The following is a 27,272-nucleotide window of genomic DNA, read 5'->3' on the forward strand; positions in this document are numbered from 1 at the left end:
TTAGAAACAGAGTGTCCCCCCTTTCCTCCTACAACATGGTTCTTTTTATAAAAGTGTTCTGAGCTTGTAACGGCTGCTTAATATCTACACTAAGTGCAGGTAATGACTCCAAGGAGCCGTTGGAGTAACTCCTCTTCAATGTGTCCTTCTTGTGTAACGGATGACTGTTACTGAGCCTGTCTGTCTTCTTGTGGTTTGGGTCAGGTACTGCATGCCCAATTATCCTGTCATTACCGAATTGTCAAATTTCGTTACGGTATTGCTGTATTTTATAGGGTTGGGAATTGAGAATTTGCTAATTGTCTAATTGAGATGTGGGATTATGATTTATGAAATATAATTGCCAAACGGAATTGACAATGTTTTGGATTAGGAAATATATATATATATATATATATATATATATATATATATATATATATATATTGGGTTTTAAAAACAATTGTCAATTGAGTGAATTTCATCTTATCACAAATTGGTCTAATCTTCATGCATTTAGCCTAAATTTTTGTAAACTAGATATACATATAATTTTTTTTTAAAATATGGGGCCCCCAAAAATTGGGGACCCTGTGCGGTTGCACATGTTAAACATGCTCAGATACGGCCCTGACCGTGTCTTGAAGATTTTACTGTACCAAATATCAATTACAATCTCCTATTGGTGATGACCTAACAAAAACTCTCTCTCCTATTTAATACATTGTACTTTTGCTACAATTTTCAAGACTTGCAATCCTTGCTAATCTTTCCTCCCAAAATTGTAGAGATGAAGATTGAGGATAGCCCTAGAATAAATTTGACAAAATTGAAATTATTTAAGTATTAAAAAATAAATAAATAATTTCAAGATTTTTTTTGTTGAAACATGAGGTCTGATTTTGCGATGTCTAAGTGGTCTTTCTCATGAAAATTTTAAATTAATTGCGAACTGGTAGAAAACCAGTGGGGTTTTTTGGCGCAACATTGTATATTTTTGCACTCTCTTATGGGTTCAGAGATTCAAAATCTAATGTTGTAAGTATATATATTGCAAAAGTTAGTCGGTTAATTAAGTTATACTATTAGATATCTTTTCTACACCATTAACATGTAATATGCATTTTTATTATATAATAGTTGACATTATATTTATTTTTTAAATTATTTCTTCTTTATTTTTCTATATTTATTTTAATATAATAATATAATTATCTAATCATAATAATATATAAAATTGTCTAAGACTGCAAATTGAATTTCAAAAACACATTTTCATGACATTGTTTTTGCCTAATATTCTTATTAATTATTTCCAACCTAATTATTTCAATTCATAGCCGAAATTAATGTACCAAAATATTAATTATTTATTAACATAATTGCCTAATATTCTTATTTTATATTTAAGGTATAATATTATTAGTACAAAAATAGATTATCATTCCCTTCTTTTGAGTAATTATTATGATATTTTTATGATTTTTTTTATACTTGCCATTATAAAGTATAATTTATTTTGTACTAATATTATATATATATATATATATATATATATATATATATATATATATATATATATATATATATATATTAGTACAAAATAAATTATTCATGTGTTAATAATTGCCTAATAATTATTATGGTAATTTTCATCACCTACTCCCATGTGATTTTTATGATTATTTTATGATAATCTATATACATATTTTTATACTTAAGTATAATATTATTGGCACAAAATAAATTATAGTTATCTTTTCATTTGGTGCAAATATTTAACTTAATAATTAAATATTAATATAATTGCCTAATTTTTATTTATTGTAATCATTATGGTAATTCTCATTCCCTTCTTCCGTGTAATTATTTAAGTAATATATATAAAAGTATAATATTATTATAATTATAACTAAATAATAATTGAATAATTTTTTCGACATTAATGTGCTATAATTATTCAACATTTTTTTTATATATAATTTTCCTAATATAATTTGTATCTAATTGATTTTGAGACTAATATATAAATCATTACATTTCAAGATTTTTTTTACCTTACCATAATTCATCATTTTTCATTATATCTCTTACTTTTTTCAGCCACATAATTAAAACTCTATCTATAATAATGGTTCTTACTTTCATTTTACTCAATGGAATAAATGCCTAATGTACTGCTTAGACAATTTAGGTACGATTGATTCGATTGTACGGGATGTTAGGGTTAAAAGATTGAGATAATTTTTTGTGTCGAAAACAATTTTAATAAGCTGCTGTAAATATATATATATATATATATATATATATATATATATATTGGTTTATTTCATTGGACTTTCTATTTATTCATTTATTTATTGTATTTTATTTATTTATTTACTTAGACTAGATGACTAAAATAATATCAATGATTATCTTTTACATGTATCTATATTAAATGACATGTATACAATATATGTGGACGATGCATATTATTGACATATTTGCTTAAATTCAAGCAAGGATAACATTAGAAAACATAATCGATCCAACCATTTTCATCATTTGTGTTATATATAATATTGATGTTATAATTTATATAATTATATATTGATCTAAATATTTTTAAAACATTATAACAAAATTCATTCCGTGCAACGCACGGGCGAAAATACTAGTAAAGATTTAAATTAAATGAACATACACAAAGAAAAGTTAAAAATAAAAAATACAAAAAAGAAAAGTTAAAAGAGAATGTCATGTATCAATTTTAAATTAAGTGAGAATGAAATTATAATTTCTTCCAATCAAACCAAACGCCCCGGTAATAGAAGCTACACATACGATGTCATAGAATATTGTGTCGACGTTGGGATTTTCCATGTTTAATGGATTGCCTTGGATACGAAGTACAACCTTTTGACATAAAATATTGTGTAAACGTAGGGATTTTCCATGTTTAATGGATTGCCTTATACAACCTTTTGAATGATATAAGAGGATCGTTTCTGCCACAAAAAAATGGTTACACCGCTTCAGTGATCTTTGCCTCCGCCTCCTCGTCTTCGTGTTCTGGCAGCTCAGAAAATGGCTAAAACTCGATCTGAACTCAAGAAATCCGTAGCAGAAGAAGAAGAAGAAGAAGATTGTTCAACAGACAATGAAGGTTCGGAATCCGACTCAGAATCGGAATCGGAACAGGAGCAAACCCAAACTCAAATGCAGATTGCCAAAACTCCATCCTCGGCGGCAACGAAGGTCACCGAAGCATCATCTACGCAGGCCAAAGTTCAGGCCGCTTCGTCGTCTGAGACTGATTCCGATTCCGAGTCCGAGTCCGAAAGACCCGCCCCGATTGTTAAACCCACGGACCACCCACGAGAATCCGCCCAAAGCAAGCCGAGAAAATCCGGTGCCGAAGCTAAACGCCCGGCGGACAGAGAAGCCACAGAATCGAAGAGGCAGAAGCGAAATCCAGAATCCGTGGTAGAAATCTCTGAGATTAAACCATCGGAAGAAGAGTCGAAGAAGCAGCTATTCCAGAGACTGTGGAGCGAAGACGATGAAATAGGTCTTCTGGAGGGAATGATCGAGTACACAGAGAAGGAGAATGGCGATCCGCATACTGACTTGGACGCGTTTCACGATTTCATACGAAAGTCTGTGCATTTCACAGTGAGCAAAAGCCAGCTGCAAAATAAGATGAAGCGGATGAGGAAAAATTACATAAACAACGCCGGAAAGGGGAAGTTATTCTCGAAACCCCACGAGCAAAAAACCTATCAACTGTCCAGGAAAATATGGGGGAAGGGGGATGAGAAAATCAAGGATAGCAACCAAGTAAGAATTGTTCACGCTCTGATGGCCTGCAATGGAAGTCTCAAAGAAGAAAAAATCAATAAAAATAAAGCTCCGGTGGTTGAGGACGCCATTGAAACGCATGCTTCGAGTGGATGGAAGATGGGCAGATTCAATTTACTGTCGCAATTTATGGAGAAGAACAAGGGTATTGTGATCGGTGAGGAGAAGAGAAAGGAGATTGAGAAGAAGCGGAAAGCTGTGGCAGTAGCTGAGATGGATCTGTTCTTGAAGGAGTTAGAGCTGATTCAAGAACACGTGAAGGCGAGTTTGAACGCCATGAAGAAGAAGTAGTCGCTGCAAAGGAGGGATTCCTCAATGAAGTTATTATCCCCTCCCTTTGGTTTCATATTTTGCTAAATCAAACATGAACGCTGGAATCCTCTTTAATTTGCAAATAAATTATTACTACTTGGTATTTTCATGTCTTTATTATTATTATTATTTTTTTTTTTTATGGAGATTCAAAATTATATTGCTCTAGCAAAGCACTTGGTATTTCTACATCTTACAACTAACATTTCACAAGGGTTAGTCCACTGATAGGAATAGGATGTAGCCTAAAGTGGAAGCAATAGATGCAGAATTGTCTGTAAAACAACTTTTTACATGTTCCTAGACCTTGCCAACACATTAGTCATGTGTTTCTATAATCCAAATACATTAAACATACTATATTTTTTTCATTTGCCATGCATGTCACAGTTAAAATTAGTTTCGAAAGGATAGAGTGAGTTTTAATTTGAAGGTTTTCAATCTTCATCAGAGTGTGGAGGATGTTGCAAAAAAAAAAAATAAAAAATCAGAGTGTGGAGGACAAGGCCTTTCAAATTTGTGTGATGAGGACAAGCCGGCTTGATGTAAGTCCCATCAATTTGAAAGACCACACTGGCTTGATGTAAGCCCCATCAAGTTCTCAAAGGGATTTGATTGCTTGCAAAGTGTTACTTGGGGTAGCTGATAGCCTTGTATTTGGAAGAGAAAAACATCCATCAAAACCCAAAACTATATAATTGAAATTCAATACACCAATACTAAATATTGTGTTTTTCAAAAAAAAAAAATACTAAATATTTGAAAGGTAATAAACATTAAGAAATAAATTACAACTACGTAAATTAATTTTTTTTTTTTTGTTAAACAATGAGGTATCCTGAGCAGGCCCCGTAGGAGACACTTTTAAGCTTGTACCATACTCAGATTAATCTCTATTCGCACCGGGCCGGCCCAATTAAGGAGCAAAGTGCTGGCCAGATTGGCGACATCTCTTGAGAGACAAGAGTGCACGGTCACTCACGCCAACCAAACTAGTTGTAAATTAAATTATTTTAATTGTTAAAAAATGCAATTTCAAAGAGTTCATGGTGTTGAAATTAAAGGCTCTGTTTGGCAGAGCTTATTTATGAGCTTATAGCTTATTTTAAGCTACTAATAAGCTATAAGCTTTGCTTGGTAATGTTCCTAAAATAAGCTAGTAGTTTAAAATAAGAGCTTATTTTTGAACACTACCTTTCAAAATAAGCTAGTAGCTTAAAATAAGAGTTTATTTTTGAACGCTACCTTTCAAAATAAGCTAGTAGCTTCCTAACTTTTTTTCCATCTTTAACCTTATTATTTTATAGAAAATAACATCATTTACCCTTCCCAATTAAAACTTTTTTGGCTAAACCTTTTTGACTTTTTCTCTTCAATATGATTGGTTGTAATTTCAATTTGACATTTGTGTTTGAACATTGATTTTTGTATGAACTAATCTTATGAATTATAAACATTTTGTTTTACTTTATATGTTTTCAAATATATGTTCTTACTTTATATTTTATTAGAATATATTGATTTCACTATTTTATATTTTAATATATAAACAAACCTATTTAAATTTAAAACTATTTAGAAATTGTATGAAGATGTCCTTTTTTAGTCTTTTTACATTTATCAGTTTATCAAAAAGGTAATTTTATCAAACACTTTTAATCATAACAGCTAGCTTAACAACTTTTCAGATTTCAGCTTCGAACTTATAGCTTTTCAGCTTTCAACTACCTTTTCAGCTAGGTTTGCCAAACATAGCCAATAAAGAATGCTGAAATGTGCGAAAAAGGAAAAATGGAGAAAAAAAAAGAATGAGAAAAAAGAATTGAAAATGGAAAAACAAAAAAAGGAAGGAAAAATGTAATTTGAAAAAAACAAATGAGGATAAAAGAATGTGAAAATGAGAGGAAAAAAAAAACGTGAGTTCATGGTGTTGATTTTTTTTTTTTTTTTTTTTGTTAAGAATGTTGAAAATGTGAAAAAGGAATGTTAAAAAAAAGTGAACGTTGAAAATGTTTTTTAAAGGATTAAAAAGGGAAAAGATCAGGAAAAAGACAGGGATAGAAGGATAGGGTGACGATCACTGAGGACGTTTCAGACGACGAAGCTGGTGAACAAGAAGATGACGATCCAGATTGCCCGGTGGTTAAACTCACGAAGGAGGAAAAGAAGCGCATGCAATAGAGGTGGGAGAACACCTTGATCATAAAAGTTTTGGGAAAAGTTGTCGGCTATAACTATTTTTTACGACGCCTGAGAACCATTTGGAACCCCGAGTCGTGGATGGATCTTATAGCCATACAAAATGGATATTTCCTTGCACGGTTTGCGTCAGTAGCCGACTACGAATACGCCAAACTTGAAGGCCCATGGACGGTGCTGGATCACTGTCTCGCCGTCAAAGAATGGGAACCGTATTTCGACCCCATGCGCGACCAAACACAACGGCTACTTGTATGGGTGAGATTCCCATGCCTGCCGATTGAATACTACGACTATGAGTTCTTGATGAGGGTGGGACATATGATCGGGAAGGCAAAAAAAGTGGACCACGCGACGAGCATGGCATCCCGTGGGTTATTCGCGAGAGTGTGCGTAGAAGTCGATATCACGAAGCCACTTCTGGCAAGATTCACTTTGAGGAATAAAAGGAGAACCATTGAGTATGAAGGACTCCATCTCGTTTGTTTCAAGTGCGGAATGGTGGGGCACTGAAAAGAGGGCTGCAAAATAGTTGAACATCAACCGGAAGAAGAATCGGCGGAGGCAGGCGGCGGAGCAAGGTGGGAATCGGATTGTACTAAGGCCACTTCTCCAACCGTATTGGCACGTGTAATCCTCTGGAAGCGGAGCTATAGGGAGTGCACATTGGGATAGAGAAAGCGTGAGAGCTTGGGTACAGGAAAGTGGTGATTGAATCGGATTGTACTAAGGCCATTCACCTCATCAACGGCAATGGTGATTATGATGGGACCTGCGAGCAATATTGTGGAGTTGTGCAAAGCCTCGAAGGGAAGACGATGGGAGATCCAATTTAATGACATCCCACGCGAGAAAAACAAAGTAGCGGACGCAATCGCTAAAGAGGCCTGCATGCAAAACGAGAAGTTCAGATGGATCGATGAACGGCCTAGAGCGCATCAGGACGAGCTCGGCACTTTAGGTGCCTCTACAATCTGTGAGGATCAGCTATTGATCGTGGATTTTTATCCTCCCCACATTCTAAAAAAAAAAAAGAAAAAGCATCAACTTGTTGTTTAGTAAGTGTTTTATTTCATTCTTCATTATTACTTACGTGGGAATCATATTTATAATCAATTATTAATGGTATAACCGTTAAAGTTAAAATCTTTCAATTACCCCTTTTTGTCTTGACAATCAAATCTAAATGCAACACTCAACACTCAAACTCTCAATACATTGTTTTCAAAAAAAAAAAACTCTCAATACATTTATTTTATATGTTGAGAAAAGTTTCAAATTTTTGATAGAGTTGAAGAATTGGTGATGGTGAAGTAGGAAATCTATTGATGTGGTTGTCCACTACTAATAATATTAAAAAATGATGAAAGTAAAACAAGTCTTACAAAAAAAACATTTATGAAAATTTCTATGATACTTTACTTTCCCAAAGTAGTCAAATAATGCGGTTGCTGGACTGTACTATTCAATATCGTGTAGTAGTTGGAAATATATATATATATATATATATATATATATAGAATTCTATCATTATAGATTTAGAGGCACCATGTTTAGGACATGTCCCAACCCCTGTCATTTCATTCTCTGAAAAGGGAGCCATGACCCAACCTGGAGAAACGATTTTAAAAACGTCGGAAAATCAAGAAGCACGTAGCGTCGACGAACGTCGATCGAGTGCACCGGATAGGGTGTTTGGATGGAACTGAACGAATCAAGAAAGAAGGAGAAAGATTGTTTACGTATACGGTTGACTGGCTGGAGATGGTGTTAGAAGAGAAAAAAAGTCAATGTCAGCATAGATTACAGGTAATAACTATATTAAAATCACAACAACAAAAAATCAAAAATAAATATAAATTATATTTATTTAAAAGCCCCAAATAATATATGTCACCGTCGAACACAATGACCAATCCAAAAAACGTGAGAATATGTTGCAATTCACGATTAACGATAGCATAAATTGAACAGATCATAAAACTTAAGCAAAACAAAAACAAAATAACCAATTAATGATTACTGGCAGCATATCTGGTTGGAAAAAATAGCAAAAATGACATGATACGTGATTATTTTGTGGTATAAATATATGTGGTATCCACTTTCAATTTAGGCTAGGTCAAAGTAGATTCGAGTTTTTCGTGAGACGAAGAGATTGATATATTGTACACTCAAAACGGATAATGAGTGAATGAGAAATTAATTCTCAAATCAGACCCATTTGAGTTGGAAAAATAGAGGTGGAAATGTTTGAAACAAGCACTTGCATTGTCCACATTGAAAAAATAAGGAGATTTGCACCACTATATATATAAGAGCCATGGTTGCAGGCGCTAAGCGCTAGTCGGGCGGTAGACTAGCGCCTAGCGCCTAAGCGGTCTGGACGGCGCCTAGGCGGTTCTAGGCGGCGACCTATAAAAACAATAAATTAATTCATGTGTGTGGGTGTATGTGATATATTTTATTATATATATTATATATATCTCTCTTACTTCTCTTACTTATATAAATAAATAAATTTAAATATATATAAATATAGTAATAAAATTAACAAGGCCTAATCGCTCGAGTTAACTCGGCTAACTCTGCCGAGTTGGGCGAGTTAACTCAGCCAAATTCGGCCTAGTCGGCCGCCAACTCGGCCCAGTCGGCCGAGTTAGGCGCTAGGCGGCCTCCTAGGCGGCCGCCACCTAGGCGGACGCCTAGGGAGCAATTCGCCTCGGTCTAGGAGCGCTTAGCGCCTAGGCGGAGATTTTTGCAACAGTGATAAGAGCATTTTAGAAGGAAGCTAAGTTGAATTGTATAGTATGGAGGCTTTCTTTCACGTGCACTTGGGTACAAATCAAATCCCAAAATGAGCTTTGCAAGCTAGCTAAAATTTTAGCTATGGGTTTGACCGAATGTTACCCTCAGGGTTTACCATTCCGTCAAAACTTTTCGAGAATATTTTCCAAACATTTTAGCTATGGATTTGACCGAATGTTTACTCATCAGGGTTTATCATTGGGTCAACAATTTTCAAAAATATTTTCCAACATTATTTTAGCTATGGGTTTGACCAAATGTTGACCCCATGTTTAATTTACCATTCGGTCAAAATGGGTTTAACCGAATGTTGACCCATCGTCTCGTAACTTTCCGGGTACCTTTTCGAAAGGTAATCATCGGAGTAGTTACCTTTCAAACTACTCATGCTTCGAAACATTCGAACCACTCTTTAGAGTACAATTTTGGGTATTAATTATGATGTATTGATGTTACGGAATTAATTACAAATTAATTTCAATTTTTAAATTTTAAAATTACTTTATAGAGTAATGGTTGTCCGTTATGAATGCTATATAGACTGATTAGCAGATTTTACATACAATATTTTGCCTACGTTTTTGCTCTCACAAAGCTCTGCTCAACTTCTTCCCTCCTCAAATTTATGTGTTGTACCTGTGTTCTAGTTTGTCGGGCTCAGTTGTTTGAGTGCTCAAACATTGAGTTGTATTACGTTTTATCCTGTGGAAAACGTAGGCTACAACACTTCTAGCATCTTTAAAAGGTAAAAAAATAATATTTTAAGGAAAAAGTATTTTACTCTACTCATATTAAACCCTTAACATTTTCAATTCCTTGCTTGTGCTTCTTTTTTTTTTTTCCCAGGATTATTTTGCTACATTAGCAGTTGTAGTCCAACTACATTAAAAATATCAAGATTTTTAGCCAATATTAATGATATATCTCTGATAAGAGATTGAAGTTGAGGCACAAGTTTGTTCGGCTGTCAATTTAATAAAATATGACATGATGCAAAAGACAACATTGTATATATGTATTTGAAGCAATCTATAAAGTGGGGCGATATGATGACAAAATCTATAAGGTTCAAACTTCAATTCAAATTAAACCATGGATTTCGCTGTGCCAGCCCTTGTAGCAGCTTTGGTTGCCACTTTGCTATCACTCACCTTTCTCTACAACCTCTTATTTCACCAGGGATCAAACCAACAAAAACCACCGGAAGCCGGCGGCGCGTGGCCTATAATCGGCCATCTCCACCTCCTCACTGGCAATCGCCGGCCCTTCAAAGTCTTGACCGAAATGGCAGACACATACGGGCCTATATTCCAATTAAGGCTCGGCGCACATAAAGTCTTGGTGGTCAGCGACTCACAAATCGCCAAAGAATGCTTTACCACCAACGACAGAGCGCTCGCTAGCCGGCCCGAGGCCTTAGCCACGGAGATCATGGGATACAACTACGCCATGTTTGGGCTGGCTCCGTACGGTCAGTACTGGCGCCATGTCCGCAAGGTTGTCGTGCTCGAGCTGCTGTCTAACCGCCGTCTCGACGCGCTCAGGCGCGTTTGGGAGTCAGGAGTAAAATCATTTACCCAAGACATCTATCGAAGCTGGGTGAGGGACAAGAACAATGAATCCGAGGATGTGATCAAGCTGGATATGACGGAGTGGTTTGGGAAACTAATCATGGGCGTCATAATGCAGATGCTTTTCGGGCAGCGGTACGAGGAAGAAGGGAGCAGGGCAGCGGTGACAGTGAGGAGATTCATTGATCTGTTAGGGGCGTCTGTTGTGGGTGATTATCTGCCATGGCTAAGATGGTTGGACATAGGAGGACATGAGAAGGCCATGAAGGAGACAGTCAAAGAGATGGACAGTTTAATGGATGGTTGGATACAAGAACATAAAAGGAAAAGAAATACGAAATCTAAAGAGGAAGAAGACTTCATGGACGGATTGCTTTCCAATTTTCATGGTGATGGGGATGATAAAGATATTCCAGAAAATTTTGAGGCTGACACAATTGTGAAAGCTACTTGCATGGTATGTGGATGGCTCTCTTTTATTCTTACATCATTTCATTTCATTTTGACATGTGAACCGGATTAATTCTATATATATATACAGTTGAAAGAAACAAAACAAATTAAATAAAGATTATTATTACTTTTTAATTCTTACCACAAAAAAGAAAAGAGCAGAAAAAAGAATAGAAAATAAGTATTTTGTGTACACTAATTTAATTGTTATAATAATAATATAAAAACAAAATGTCCATCATCATGTTGTTTTTGTTATTATTATTATTTAAAAGTTAGATGGTAACTTTAAAAATATTTCATCATTTTACAATGATGCCTCTACTAAGGCTCAAACCCACCATCTCTTATATGAGAATACAATTTGGTGTCTCTAAACTATAAGGTTTTGAATGGCATTATATGTAGTAGACATAGTGACAAGATATGAAGATAATTATTGCAAGCTCAATAGAACACATTATTTCATTCAAGTTGAATACACGAAATAATTATCTAAATTATGTGTTGTTATTTATTTTATTATGTAATCTTTATGGTAGGGGATGCTATCAGCGGCCACGGATACAATGATAACAACGTTAACTTGGGCACTCTCTCTAGTATTGAACAATTATAGTGTGTTGAAGAATATCCAAGTAGAGCTAGACATTTATGTCGGAAAGGAAAGGCGCGTGAATCAATTCGATCTAAACAAGTTGACTTATCTTCGAGCAGTTGTAAAAGAAACTTTACGTTTATATCCTCCTGCTCCTCTCTTACTACCCCATGAATCTACTGACGATTGTGTGGTGAATGGTTATAACATCCGAAAGGGTACACGAATATTGGTGAATGTTTCTAAGATTCATCGAGATCCAGAAATTTGGTCAGATCCCAATACGTTTAGGCCAGAGAGATTCTTGATGAATGAACACAAGGAGATTGATGTCAGGGGCAACCATTTTGAACTTATTCCATTCGGCAGCGGAAGGAGAATATGTCCAGGGGTTTCTTTATCGCTACAAGTTGTGGAATTGAGCTTGGCTAGCCTTATTCATGGCTTTGATTTAAAAAGGATTTCGGATGAACTTATTGACATGACAGAGAGTGCTGGAATAGTGAATGTGAAGGCAACTCCACTCTATGTTTTCCTTAGTCCAAGCCTGCCTTCACATCTCTATAATTAAGTTGCAATAAGCTAGTGATATACCAAAATTGCGAGCATTAATAATGTATTGCCATGTTGGTGTGTGATAAATATTGTGCTTTTGCTATATGAATATTGTTGTGGACATCAATTCATTTCAGTTCATTTCTATATGATCAAACAAATACATTGTCCATGCTAGTAGATTAATTAACTACTAAGCTTCTGATAATACTAATTTCTGCAACGTATAGTAACTAAAGTTGAATTTATTCTGTAATTATTTTTGATAAGATTCCTCCAGAATGCAGTCCACATGCTTCATGTGTTGGATATAATTATATAAAGTGGTTGATCACTTGCCACTTGGGCATGCACTAGTCTTCTTCTGCAAATATAATCAAACAGAGCTAGAAAATCTACAACTATATATAATTCCTAACTGCTTGGTAATGCTTTTAAATTCTTCTTGAATTAGTATATTGATTTTGTTGAATCTAACTTCAATTCATTATGTAAAGATTTAACCATCTGATCTTATCTTTCTCACTATTATTTCAATCTCAGTTTGCTTTTCTCTTTACTATATGTTTTTTTTTTTTTTTTAAATCAACCAAACTTTATTTAATCAAATAAATAACCGTACAAACGGGGAATACAATCAAAAAACTCTTTACTATATGTTGGGTTGTGGAAGAACCAGAGGTAGGGTTATTGGGTTAGGAAGAGAGAATAATTAATATTTTAAGAGATAAGGGTGAAATAAACACTTTAGGATTTCGTAAAGTGTGTTTTAGGATTTCAAACTAAAAAAAAAATTCAAGTAGATAATGATAATAATCCCGTCAGGAACTCGCACACTTCGGTTGTTAGGGTTCCATGCTGTCTCCTCGCCACAATCAACTATCAACTCATTAACTAACAAACTAAGTTATCCGTGTGAGTATTATTATTATTACTAGCATTTTATAGACGAGATATGCAAAAATTCATGCCCAATATTAAAATATTGATAAACACAAATAAATAAAATTTTAGTTCAAATTATATTTCAAAATTCTTTAAAGTAGTAAATTTCAATCAATGTATTTGAAAATTATAGATAAAAAAGAAATAATTTATATTTTGTTTAATAATAATATAAATAATTTTGATAAAATTTATACCTTTTTTTTTAAATGAATAAATACATAAAATATCTATGACACTAAACTAGTACCCACATATCTAAAAACAAACACAAATAGTATATATATTACATACACACACATAAATGATTTAATTACCATTCATATAAATTTAATTAAAATATAATCTACAAATAAATTAATTATAAAATTATTTTAATGAAATGATAATTAAAGAATAGAAAAAAAATGATAGATATAAGTATATGGTAATAATTATGGAGTCATTAATGTTAGAACTAAATATTAACGGAGTTATATGGGTCACACTTGTGTGAGACCGTCTCACGGATCCTTATTCGTGAGACGGGTCGGGTCGGGTCAAGGCACCATGCAAATGTCATACTTATATGCTTGATCGTTGTCAAAAATGAAGTATACGGGTTTAGATTTGTCGTTCCGCTGAGGATTGGGGGTTATGGCACGTAATATACAATCACTAAACTAGGCACTAGTACAAGGAAATGAACAAGAAGCTAAGCAAACGACAACAAGGTAGAACAAACACACATAAGCAATAGATAACTGCAAAATAAAGAAATAGGACTCAAGTTAGGGGCATTACCATCTAGATGATTTAACACTTAAGTTTGGGGGAAGAACATTAACCATATGTTCTTGAGGCAAGCACAAAGGAATCCAAGTTTCCACAAGGATTAGAACAAAGGTTTCCCCATTTTCATGGTGTATCAACCTAAGTTCTTGAAGAACAAAAGCTATTTAAGCCCCAAATCTACCCCTATTTCCATAGAAGAGAAAATGGGTTTGAAATTGGGTTGGCTTAAATCTTCCATCCAACTTCCATTGAAATGAAAGACTTTCCAAAGACACAATAATCATTGGCCATTAACTATTGAAAGATAGAAATAAACCCAATTCAAACTCAAGAACCCTAAATGGGTGTTCATCCCCTTTTATGCAATAATCACATAACAAGCATCAAAATAGATAATACAACCCTAACTCAAGCCCATAAACTAACTACTCATTATTAAATAGCATCAAGAACACAAAAACACAAGTAATAAACATAAATCTTGCAAAAGAAAAGAGATAAAGGAAAGAAAACTTCTCTATTGAAATGGGAGGAAGAATCTTGAAATCCAAGATTACAAGCTCCAAAAGTGTTAAAATACATAGATCTAAGCCTAATCTAACCTAAAAATATGAAAGGGAGTGAATGGGAGTGTTTAGGGTTCAACCATGGGTCAAAATCCGTGTTCAAAATGCTCAAAACGAGCTTAAATAGTGAGCAGAGCAGGTCCCAAACGGCTTGGTAAACGGCCGTTTGTGTGGCCGTATGATTCCTCTTCAGAAACAGCATTTTTGCACTGTAATTCGGTCTAAAACAAACGGCCATGCATACGGCCGTATGTGAGGCCGTATGCCAACTCTCCAGAAACTGCATTTTCGAACTCTGTGTAGCTTCTTTGACTTCTAGGCTGTTTTTCACCATTTTCCGTTCAGAATTACGAAATTTGTATCTCTAGGAAAGTTGTAGCCCTTGAAGTCTTCTTTCCAATGGTTTAAGAATCACTCAATTTGAATATTTATAGGCCGAGATATCGTCCAATCACTAAGATGTCGACGTGCAGAAATTTCAACACCTTGACCTTTTGCTTCTCTTTTGTTTTAGTTTGCCCAAATGACCAATATCATTGCAAATACAAGTCTTAGGTTCCCTTGGAAGTGTTGCACTCATCTCCATAGCTTCTCCTTGACTCCCATTGACTCCAAATACATCCAAAATGCATGAAAATCATCATCTTTTGATTCCAATGCTTTCCAACTCATACTCCTTGCAAAATAACACAAATAAGCACTAATTCTCATGAAAATTGGAATGATCTATAAACAAAAAGACTTAGTGAAAGGGAGAAAAATATAGACAAATGAGCACTTATCAATGCTCAAATATAACACTAATTAAGAATACAATTTTTGTTACTTATTAGAGAAAAAGTAATACATTTTTCATAATAAGTAATGTTGACGAGTGCCCCTCACTTATAAAGGCAAATATAATACTTTTGTGGAAAAATGTAATACTTTTAAATCAAAATGTAAAAGTATTGTATTTTCCCATAAAAGTATTATATTTACCTTTATAAGTAACAAAAATTTTATTCCTGATTAGTATTACATTTGAGCATATAAGTATGACATTTGTGCATATAAGTGTTACATTTGCATCTTGACCCGACCCGACCCGACCCGTCGCATGGTGAGACGGTCTCACACAAGTTTTTGCCACGGTGTAAAGATAGTTTAGTCTAATAAGAATGTAGTAGGGAAATTTTGTCCAATAAAATTGAAGTGTACAAACGTTTAAAGAAAAATGTATGCCTTTATTTGTACAAAAAAATGAAAATAAATTAGGAATATAACTTTGAGTGACACTTATTATGTTTTTAGATTATTATTATTGTTATTATTATTATTATTATTATTACGGCCGGGTCACACTTGTGTGAGACCGTCTCACGAATCCTTATATGATCTGTGAGACGGGACGGGTCGGGTTGTGTCAATATGTAAATGCAATAATTATACTTATACTAGCAAATGTAATAATGATTAGGAAAAAAGTGTTTGTTAGTTATAAAAGAAATGTAATAGTTTTACATTTTACTTTTTTCATTAAAAGTATAATAGTTTTCCTTATAAATACTTCACTATTTATAAGGGAAATATAACTACTAGCTAAACCAACCAGCTATCACGTTTGCCAAACACTCCCAATATTTTTGATGAAAAAAGTAATACTTTTATATCAAAATGTAAAAGTATTATATTTTTTTCCTTCAAAAGTATTACATTTTCTCATTTAAATAATAAACATTTTATTAATGATTTAATATTATATTTGTGGTATAAGTATTACTCCCTCTGTCACATTTTACCTGTCTCACTTTCCTTTTTAGTTTGTCCCAAAATGTTGTCCTCTTTCTAAAATTGAACATCACCATCATCCTACTTTTCCCAATTTATCCTTATGACTTTTGCTTTCTTTATTGCTTTTATTTCTAAAAGTGAAAAAGTTGGGGGCATAATTGGAAAGCACATCACATTTACTTTAATTTCTTAAAAAGCGTGCAAAAAGTAAATGAAACATCCAATTTGGGACGAAGAGAGTATATTTCATCTTGACCCGACGTGTCTCACGGATTAAAACCTGTAAAACGGTCTTACAACAAAATTAACATATTATTATTATTATTAGACATTCAAGTTAGCAAAATATAATGATGTGACATCAAATCACCATTAACCTGGACTTTCCCTCGTCCAACAAAAGTAAAGTGTAACACGTAAAATTAGAATAAAAAATATTAATGATCCCTGAGTAGAGAATGACGTCCCAATTTTAATTTGTTCTGCCGGCCAAAAATTAAAATAAATTTAATAAACTTTATTTATTTAAATTGCTTATAAAGATTAAAGGGAAAAAGGGTCAAATAAGCCCTCCAACATTACCTAAGGAGTCAATTAGACCCTGAACATTTTAAAGTAGCAATTAAACCCATAAACATTGTATTTTGATGCAAAAAAGTCCATAAACCTGGTAATGACCTATGATCACAGGTCATTAAGATTCCGGCCAAATTTCCGGCACACTTCCGTCATATTCCGGGCACAAAAGTCATCGGCGACCATCGAACGGTCGCCGGTGACTCACTGGGTTGCCTTCTCCGATGAGAGAAAGCAACCCGTCGGTTGCCTTCTCACTGGGAAGGCGACCCAGAAGGTTGCCTCCTCCGGTGAGGAGGCGACCCAGTGGTCGCCTTCCCAGTGGTTGCCTTCTCCAGTGAGTCACCGACGACCGTTCGATGGTCGCCGGTGACTTGTGTGTCGGAATATAACCGGAGTGTACCGGAAATTTGGCCGGAATCCTAATGACCTGCGATCACAGGTCATTAACAGGTTTATGGACTTTTTTGCATCAAAATACAATATTTATGAGTTTAATTGCTACTTTAAAATATTCAGGGGCCTAATTGACTCTTTAGGTAATGTTGAAGGGCTTATTTGACCCTTTTCCAAGATTAAAATATGATGGCAAAGTCAACATTAAGCCGAGTATGTATTTGTAAGCAATATAATCAACAAATTGGGGCAATGCAATAATCAACCTTCAAACCTCAGCTCCATGGATTTCACTCTGCTAGCCTTTGTAGCAGCTTTGGCTACCACTTTTCTGTTTCTCACCTTTCTGTACAACCTCTCATTTCACAATGGATCAACCCGAAAACCACCTGAAGCCGGCGGCGCATGGCCTATAATAGGCCATCTCCACCTCCTCGCATGCCCTCGGCCGCCCTTCAAAATCTTGGGCGACATGGCAGACAAATACGGGCCTATATTCCGAATAAGGCTGGGCGCACATCAAGTCTTGGTGGTCAGCGACTCGCGAATCGCCAAAGAATGCTTTACCACCAACGACAAAGCTCTCGCTGGCCGCCCCAAGGCCTTAGCTACGGAGATCATGGGATACAACTACGCCATGTTTGGGCTTGTCCCGTACGGTCAGTACTGGCGCCATGTCCGCAAGGTTGTCGTGCTCGAGCTGCTGTCAAACCGCCGTCTCGACGGGCTCAGGCGGGTTTGGGAATCGGGAGTAAAATCATTTACCCAAGACATCTATAGAAGCTGGGCAAGGGACAAGAACAATGAATCCGAGGATGTGAAGCTGGAGATGAAGGAGTGGTTTGGGAAACTAATCATGGGTGTCACGATGCAGATGCTTTTGGGGCAGCAGTACGAGGAAGAAGGAAGGCGGAGTGTTGAGATGGTGAGGGGATTATTTGATCTGCTGGGGGTGCCTGTTGTGAGTGATTACCTGCCATGGCTAAGATGGTTGGACATTGGAGGACATGAGAAGGCCATGAAGGAGACGGCTAAAAAGATGGATAGTGTAGTGGAAGGTTGGCTACAAGAGCATAAAAGGAAAAGAAATACGAAATCTAAACAGGAAGAAGACTTCATGGATGGATTGCTGTCCAGTTTTCAGGATGAGGAAGATACTCCTAAAGATTTTGATGCTGACACAATTGTGAAAGCTACTTGCATGGTATGTGACTATTTTATTGTATTGTAGTAAATAAATGAAGTATAGTCCGCCTATCACCCTTGATCTCCAATATAAAATACTATATACCATTTCTCTAATGAAGTCTTTTAAACTAATTGCAAACTTTTTATTTTTTAATTTATTAACTAGCTAGGTAAAAATTAAATATTGGGTCCTCTAAAATTTGAGACCCACAGCCCAAAATCCAGCCAGATGCTTAGGCACCCACACAAAACTTTGGACCCAAATCAATTAATCTTGCTGTAATTATCTAAATTTAATTTTGTCTTCATTTGTGTTATTGTACAATTTTTTTTCCAGGCCGTGCTATTAGCTGCCACAGATACAACTACAATAACATTAACATGGGCACTCTCGTTAATATTGAACAATTACGGAGTGTTAGAGAAGATTCGAGCTGAGCTTGACATCAATGTTGGGAGGGAAAGGCATGTGAAACAATCTGACCTAAACAACTTGACTTATCTTCAAGCAGTTGTGAAAGAAACTTTGCGTTTATATCCTCCTAGTCCTCTCTTATTGCCCCATGAATCTATAGACGATTGCAATGTCAGTGGCTACTACATCCAAAAGGGTACACGCATATTGGTGAATGTTTCTAAGATTCATCGAGATTCAAGTTTTTGGCCGAATCCTAATGTGTTTAGGCCAGAAAGATTCTTGTGTGAACACAAAGAGATTGATGTTAGGGGCAATCATTTCGAGCTAATTCCGTTTGGCAACGGACGGAGAATGTGCCCGGAGATTTCTTTAGGATTACAAATTGTGGAGTTGACATTGGCTAGCCTTATTCATAGCTTTGACTTAAAAAGGATTTCAGATGAACCTATTGACATGACAGAGGGGATAGGGCTAACGAATATGAAGGCAACTCCACTCTATGCTCTCTTTACACCAAGCCTCCCTGCACATCTCTACAATTGAGTTGCTTAATTGTGGAAACCTAATTACTTTATTCCCTTTATGTAAGCATAAATTTGGTGTCCTTTGAAAATATATAATGAAATTGGTGCCAATCTAATGACATTCCTAAGGTAAGGAAGAATGGTCATGTCCATCATGAATCCATAAGAGATGGAGTAATATATAATCCTAAAACTTATGAGCTACTATACAGTTGAAGGTTAATCTCTAGATTATATTAATGCATTTATATTACCCCTTTTCTTTTGCAATATAATATGTTGGTGATAGGATTATATATATAGGCTGTGTACATGCAATAACTAACATTATATTGGTGTGGATACTACGGGTCATTTACTTCATTTTTCTGTTTTTTCATTTCTAGTTTTCCATTCTTGCATTCTTCCAGTTTTTCATTTCTCAATTTCTGGAACTTCAGGGTAAGATTTTACTGTTCATCCGTGTCTTTCCATTTCTCCATTTGGAGAAGTTTATTTTTTAGTTTTCTAAAATACTTAAGAAAAATGGAGAATGTAGATGGAATAGGAATTTAGAAGAGTAAATTTAGTAAATAAGTTTTTCGTTTTTCCTTTTTCTACCTCTCTAATTTTCTGTTTTCTGGAAAATTCTCCATTTCTCCACTTTTGTATACAAAATCGGAGGTGTTTAATCTGCTTCTTCTGTTCGTAGCTTTTACTTTAAATATGTTTTTACCTATATTAGATTTTTTTCTTTCTTTTTTGGGTTAAAATCCCTGGCAAGATTTTTAGCCAATGTGATGTTCATATTCCAGGAAGCAGGGTGCGTGCCTGGTGGCAATAAATCTGGAGGTCAAAAGCTGGAGTCAGCTCCTTTTATTTTTATTTTTATTAATATTTTTGTTTAATTCCCATGTGCATTGGCTTTGGCCTTAATTAAGAACATGAGGCCACTGACAACTTCGAAGTTGCTTATTTTTCTTTACATATATTTGTATGCAATCTATAAATTGGGACAATGACAAGATCAAACTTCAATTCCAACCATGGATTTCACTATGGCAGCCATTGTAGCAGCTTTGGCTACCATTTTTCTACTACTCCCCTTTATCTACAACCTCTTATTTGAAAGAGGGGCCAGCCAAAAACCACCCCAAGCCGGCGGTGCATGGCCAATAATCGGTCATCTCCACCAACTCGCCGCCCCTCAACCCACCTATAAAATCTTGGCCGACATGGCGGACAAATACGGGCCTATATTCCGATTAAGGCTCGGCGCGCATCAATTCGTGGTGGTGAGCGACTCGGGAATCGCCAAACAATGCTTTACCACCAACGACAGAGCCCTAGCTGGGCGGCCCAAGGCCATAGCTTCGGAGATCATGGGATACAACCACGCCATGTTTGGGCTGGTTCCGTACGGTCAGTACTGGCGCTATGTCCGCAAGGTTGTCATGCTCGAGCTGCTGTCCAACCGCCGTCTCGAGGTGCTGGGGCGGGTTTTGGAAACAGGAATAAGATCATTTACCCAAGACATCCACCGAACCTGGCTGAGGGACAAGAATGAATCCGAGGATATAAAGCTGGACATGAAAGAGTTGTTTGGGAAACTAATCATGGACATCATGATTCAGATGCTTTTCGGGCAGCGGCCCGAGGAAGAAAGGAGACGGACAGTGGTGACAGTGAAGAAATTCTATGATCTGTTGGGGGCGTCTGCTCTTGGTGATTTTGTGCCATGGCTAAGATGGTTGGATATAGGAGGACATGAGAAGGCTATGAAGGAGACAGCCAAAGAGATGGACACCATAATGGAAAGTTGGCTACAACAACATAAAAGGAAAAGAAATACGAAATCTGAAGAAGAGGAACAAGACTTCATGGATGGATTGCTGTCCAGTTTTCATGGCGCTGATGGGGATGACAAAAATATTCCTAAAGATTTTGGCGCTGACACAATTGTCAAAGCCACTTGCACGGTATGCATGTGACTCTTTTCTGTGCTATTATATTTTTAAATAAAATATAATTCAAAAAATACAAATTAATCAAAACTAAATACAATATGAAAATAGTAAAGATTATTGTTTTCGCTTGAGTACGTAACCAACTATTTTTCTAAGTTTTCTTGGTATTCATGGTATTTTTTTAATATGGCAGAGTGTATTATTAGCTGGAATGGATACGACTGCCGTAACATTAACATGGGCACTATCTTTAGTATTGAACAATTATAGTGTGTTGGAGAAGATCCGAGCTGAGCTAGATATTCATGTTGGAAGGGAAAGGCATGTCAACTTATCCGACCTAAGCAATTTCACTTATCTTCAAGCAGTTGTAAAAGAAACCTTACGTTTATATCCTGCTGGTCCTCTTTTAGTGCCACATGAATCTATAGATGATTGCATGGTAGATGGCTACACCATTCTAAAAGGTACACGCTTATTGGTGAATGCTGCTAAGATTCATCGAGATCCAAATTTTTGGTCAGATCCCAACATGTTTCGGCCAGAAAGATTCTTGAATGAACACAATGAGATTGATGTTAAAGGTAATCATTTTGAGTTAATTCCATTTGGCAGTGGTAGGAGAATGTGTCCTGGGATTTCTTTAGCACTACAAATTGTGGAGTTGACCTTGGCCAGTCTTATTCATAACTTTAATTTAAAAAGGGTTTCAAATGAGCCTATCGACATGACTGAAAGCTTCGGGCTAACGATTATGAAAAAAAGTCCACTCTGTGCTCTCTTTACCCCATGTTTATCTTCACATCTGTACTGTTGAGTTGTTTTATTGTTGAATTGTAATTTTTTTCTCTTTATCCGTGATTGGGATCAAATTCCCCAATTCCCAAATACTCATTAGTTAAGACAACAAATTTATATAATATAACTTTTATTTATATAATATACATTAATTTTATTTAGTATACTATATAATAAATAAATAAATTTTAAATTGTATATATAAAAATTAATTTCCAAGCAAAGGATTAGCAAACACTTGTTTCCTTGAGGTTTGTAGCTTGTTCCAAATTTCCTCTTGGGTTACGTTGTTGGTGGATCCGGTGGTTGCGGACGCCGCAGTTGCTAGTCAAGTGATATTGACTGAATCTTTATATGTTCTTCTATATATCATTTTCTTGATCTATCTATATAGAAGAAAATGGGTTTTGTTAGAGGTGAATTTGTACTTGCAAAAAATTAATTTAGAGGTACTATATGTCCATAGGTATGCCTAATAATTTAAAATAATATGCCAAAAAATTGATTTTTAAACATTTTAACCTACTAATACAACCGTTTATTGGTATAAATGTTAGAAAATTTTAACATCTTGCCAAATTCTTATTGGTATATTTACGTGTAAAAATCTTAACAATATCTTGCCAAATTGTTATTGGTATATTTACGTGTAAAAAAAGTATGTTGACGGATCCACAACATTTTCAACGTCTTGACTAAGTTAGTAGCCATTTCCTCCAAACTATGTCAGTAGCGGTTTATTCCAAACTATTGAAAATGCAAATGCTACATTTAACAACTTTTACACTTAAAATTTTGAGAAAAAAAAAAATCACTTTCACTGAAGAACCATTAAGACTCCTTTAGTCGAGGTCCTCAATGCTTGCCCATCTACAGATAGACAAGATGAAAGTTTTGGAGCCTTGAGACTCCTTTTATAGGAGTGCCTCAAGGCTCCCATGCCACTTTTCCCACTGATGTGGGAAAAGTGGCAAAATTAAAGAGAGCCGCGTTGGCTCCCCTTGTGTGTGTGTGTATGTGTGTGTGTGTGTGTTTTTTTGTTTTTAATATCTTCTATAATAATAATAATAATAATAATAATAATAATAATTGTTGTTGTTGTTGTTGTTGTTATATATGTCCCAAAGTTGCAAAAATTGCTATGCATTCCTCTGGCGTTTGGGGACACCCAGGTGCTTGTTTTTTTTTTTTTTTTTTTTAAATTTTTAATTTTTAACAATTTTTTGAGACTTTAATAGTTAATAATAAAATATTAAATATTAACCTAAAAGCATCTAGAATTTTAAATTGTATAAAGATTTAAATAATCAAAATACAATTTCACCAGTCCTTATACCGTGGATCGCGGTCCGCAATGCATTGTGGACCAAGGTCACAAAACGACGTCGTTTCAATAAATGGGAGAAACAGCTCCCGTAAATCTCCGTGATTGATACTACAATTCATCTCAAATGATACTACAGTTGTGTTGAACTGATACTGCAGTGTGTTGAACTGATACCTGCAATTGCGTTGAACTGATGCTGCAGTTGTGTTGAGGCAGTTTCAGAATTGATACTGCAGTTGTGTTGAACTGATACTGCAGTTGTTGTACTGTGTTGACTGATATTGCAGTTGTGTTGAACTGATACTACAGTTGTATTGAATTGATATTGCAGTTGGGGACTATAATTGCACGGAATGGAGGTCGTTTCATCCGTCTGTTTTCATTAATCAAAACGACGTCGTTTTGTCACTTGGTCCGAAATGCTTGGTGAACTGCGGTCCACGATAAAATTTGCACAATTTCACAATGTCACAACCCACAAAGTATCAATATTAGAGTAAATGATTTCAATTTTTTAGGGTTTGCAAACGATTTGAGTGATTTAGTGTTATTTTACTCAAAACGACGTCGTTTAATCACATAATAAAAAAAATAAAAAAGAAGAGTATAATATATGACGACGTCGGTAATTTATATAAATGAGTTATAACCGACGTTGTTGATTATACTCTTTTTCTTTTATTTATGATATACGACGACGTTTGTTTGTTTAGAACCCGATGTTAACGTGATTTTTTTAATTATAATTTTATTTATCATTTTGACGTTTGTTTGAAAAAAAACCGACGTTATATGTTATTTCTGTAGTAGTGAGTCTTTCTTATTTGCTAATCAATTCATACTCCACACACACTTCACGGCTTCACCTATTTAAATAAATCAAACCAAGTTACACACAAACTTGGCAAGTCAGAGACTTCCGTAGAGAAACTCACATTCTTACTAAGTTCAAAAGTTTTAAAAGTTTATTCAACATCATCTCTCTTCTAAACTTTTACTTGTTGGGATCAACAGGCTTGGTCAAACTTGCATCATAAACTTGGCAGTCCTCCTTGATCAGGATGCCGGTGGTGCAAGCTCCCGTAGAATTAGATAACTCTGTAGCTTAGCCTCTCTTTCCTCGCCAAAAAAAAAATACTCCATCTGTCCCATTTTATCTGTCCTACTTATTACTATTCATTGGTCAAACCAACTATTTCTTCCCTATTATTTTTACTTGTTTTTAAATTTGATTTTTTTGTGTTTAATAGTACTTTTAGTGTAGTTTCTAAATATATAAATTTTGTATATTAATATTAAACTTAACATTATGAAAAATTGAATTGAAAAGAACTTCAGTCAAGCCTTGTTAACCGAACCAGACACATAAAATGAGACGGATGGAGTATATAATAATAATAATGAATTATACTAAGCTGGAAAGTTTCACAATAGTATTCATATATCATAAGCAAAATGGTCACGCATCAATACATACATTATACATTAATGTTCACAATGTATTTATGCAGACTAACCATTTAAAATGCGCAGACAACGCATGAGTGAGTCCATTTTGGTATAATTTATTATCACCATCATATTGCAAAAGAAAAGTGGTAAATGCATGTTATCTAGATTCATGGTAAACGCCCTTATTCCTTACCTTTAGGAACGTCATTAGGTTGCCTCCAATAATAGAAATAAAAGGTGGGCTTGCATAAAACAAATAACTTATGATTCCACAATTAGACTATCTAATCGTAGAGATGTGAAGGCAGGCGTGGAGTAAGAAAAGCATAGAGTGGAGTTGTCTTCATATTTACCAATCCAGCACTCTCTGTCATATCTATAGCCTCATTTGAAATTCTTTTTAAATCAAATGAATGAATAAAATTTGCCAAGGCCAACTCCAACACTCGTAGTGCTAAGGAAATCCCAGGACACATTCTCCTTCCACTGCCAAATGGAATTAGCTCAAAATAATTACCCCTAACATCAATCTTTTTATGTTCGCTCATGAATCTCTCCGGCCTAAACACATCCGGATCTGACCAAAAATTTGGATCGCGGTGAGCCTTAGAAATATTCACCAATACGGGTGTACCCTTTGGGATGCAGTAACCATTGACCATGCAATCATCTATAGATTCATGGGACAATAAGAGAGGACCAATAGGATATATAAACGCAAAGTCTCTTTGATCACCGCTTGAAGATAAGTCAAGTTACTTAAGTCATATTGGTTTACATGCCTTTCCCTTCCAACATGGGTCTTTATCTCTACCCGAATCTTGTCCAATACATTGTTATTGTCCAATAATAAAGAGAGTGCCCATATTAATGTTATTGTAAGTGTATCGGTAGCTGCTGCCATCACAACCTGCCATGACGATTTAAGAGTAACATTAATGACAATATATGATGCAACAGTGACACGTACATATAACATATGACCAAACAATCGAATTGAAACAACAAATAGAGCCACATACCATGCAAGTGGCTTTCACAGTTGTGTCTGCATCAAAATCTTTAGGAATATCTTTATTGTCATCCTCAAAGCTGGACAGCAATCCATCCATGAAGTCTTCTTCCTCTTTAGATTTGGTATTTCTTTTTGTTTTGTGGTCTTGTAGCCAACCTTCCAGTATGGTGTCCATTTCTTTGGCTGTCTCCTTCATGGCCTTCTCATGTCCTCCTATATCCAACCATCTTAGCCATGGCAGATAATCACCCACAGCAGACGTGGCCAGCAGATCAAAGAATCTCCTCAGCGTCATCACTGTCTGGCTCCCTTCTTCCTCGTACCGCTTACCATAAAGCATTTGCATCGTGAAGTTGATGATTAATTTCCCAAACCACTCCTTCATGTCCACCTTCACATCCTCGGATTCATTGTTCTTGTACCTCAGCCAGGTTTGGTAGATGTCTCTGTTAAATGATTTTACTACCGATTCCAAAACCCGCCCGAGCACGTCAAGACGGGTGTTGGATAGCAGCTTAACCGTGACAACCTTGCGGACGTGGCGCCAGTACTCACCGTACGGGCCCAATCCAAACATGGCATTGTTGTATCCCATGATCTCCGAAGCTATGGACTTGGGGCGGCCAGCGAGGGTTCTGTCATTGGTGGTAAAGCATTGTTTGGCGATTCGCGAGTCGCTAACTACCAAGACTTGTTGTGCGCCAAGCCTTATTTGGAAAATAGGGCTGTATTTGTCTGCCATGTTGGCTAAGATTTTGTAGGTGGCTCCTGGGGCGGCGAGTTGGTGGAGATGACCGATTATATATTGGCCATGCTCCGCCTGCTTGGGGTGGTTTCTGGCTCCACCCTTTGTGAAATAAGATGTTGTAGATGAGTAGTAGAAGAGAAGTGATAGCCAAAGCTGCTACAATGGCTGGCAGAGTGAAATAATCCATGATTTGAAGTTTGAACCGTGAGCTCACCTGGTCTAGATATTTTAACTTATTTCTCCACGTTCAAGATTGCATACGGTTATATATATACATGTAATGAAGAATAAGAAATTGGAAGTTGCCGGTACTTTGCTTGGTTACACTACAAAAGCTTCAAAACTCATTTATCAGTTTTTGTATATAAAAAGAAAGTCTAATTGGATTATTTTATAGGTTGATAAATTAAAGTAGTCATCATTGTTGGCCATTTTCTCACCATTCGTGGCAGTATTAACATTGAATGAAAATATTGCCATTCTCATTAAACACATTACACTGAATTCA

At 35.5% G+C, this 27,272-nt stretch overlaps 5 protein-coding genes across 5 annotated transcripts; 4 read left to right on the forward strand and 1 right to left on the reverse strand.

Annotated features, from left to right (window-relative positions):
* Positions 1–3,048: 3,048 nt before the first annotated feature.
* Positions 3,049–4,198, forward strand: LOC116002276 (probable transcription factor At1g61730). Its single transcript, XM_031242380.1, has one exon. It carries the CDS (start codon positions 3,049–3,051, stop codon positions 4,111–4,113), a length of 1,065 nt encoding a protein of 354 aa, XP_031098240.1. The 3' UTR covers positions 4,114–4,198.
* Positions 4,199–10,194: 5,996 nt separating this feature from the next.
* LOC116001643 (cytochrome P450 CYP82D47-like) lies at positions 10,195–12,465 on the forward strand. Its single transcript, XM_031241536.1, has 2 exons — positions 10,195–11,169; positions 11,708–12,465. Exons 1-2 carry the CDS (start codon positions 10,234–10,236, stop codon positions 12,332–12,334), a joined length of 1,563 nt encoding a protein of 520 aa, XP_031097396.1. The 5' UTR covers positions 10,195–10,233; the 3' UTR covers positions 12,335–12,465.
* Positions 12,466–17,631: 5,166 nt separating this feature from the next.
* LOC116002277 (cytochrome P450 CYP82D47-like) lies at positions 17,632–19,497 on the forward strand. The gene is made up of 2 exons (XM_031242381.1): positions 17,632–18,552; positions 18,874–19,497. The coding sequence occupies exons 1-2, from the start codon at positions 17,632–17,634 to the stop codon at positions 19,495–19,497; spliced, it is 1,545 nt and encodes a 514-aa protein (XP_031098241.1).
* Positions 19,498–20,503: 1,006 nt separating this feature from the next.
* Positions 20,504–22,241, forward strand: LOC116002278 (cytochrome P450 CYP82D47-like). Its single transcript, XM_031242382.1, has 2 exons — positions 20,504–21,436; positions 21,618–22,241. The coding sequence occupies exons 1-2, from the start codon at positions 20,504–20,506 to the stop codon at positions 22,239–22,241; spliced, it is 1,557 nt and encodes a 518-aa protein (XP_031098242.1).
* A 3,044-nt stretch (positions 22,242–25,285) lies between these two features.
* On the reverse strand, positions 25,286–26,758 carry LOC116002279 (cytochrome P450 82A4-like). Its single transcript, XM_031242383.1, has 3 exons — positions 26,024–26,758; positions 25,784–25,911; positions 25,286–25,739 (listed from the first exon to the last, which is right to left on the reverse strand). Exons 1-3 carry the CDS (start codon positions 26,756–26,758, stop codon positions 25,286–25,288), a joined length of 1,317 nt encoding a protein of 438 aa, XP_031098243.1.
* Between the last annotated feature and the right edge of the window lie 514 nt (positions 26,759–27,272).

The sequence above is a fragment of the Ipomoea triloba genome, chromosome 13, assembly GCF_003576645.1.
Source record: "Ipomoea triloba cultivar NCNSP0323 chromosome 13, ASM357664v1".
Taxonomy (NCBI): domain Eukaryota; kingdom Viridiplantae; phylum Streptophyta; class Magnoliopsida; order Solanales; family Convolvulaceae; genus Ipomoea; species Ipomoea triloba.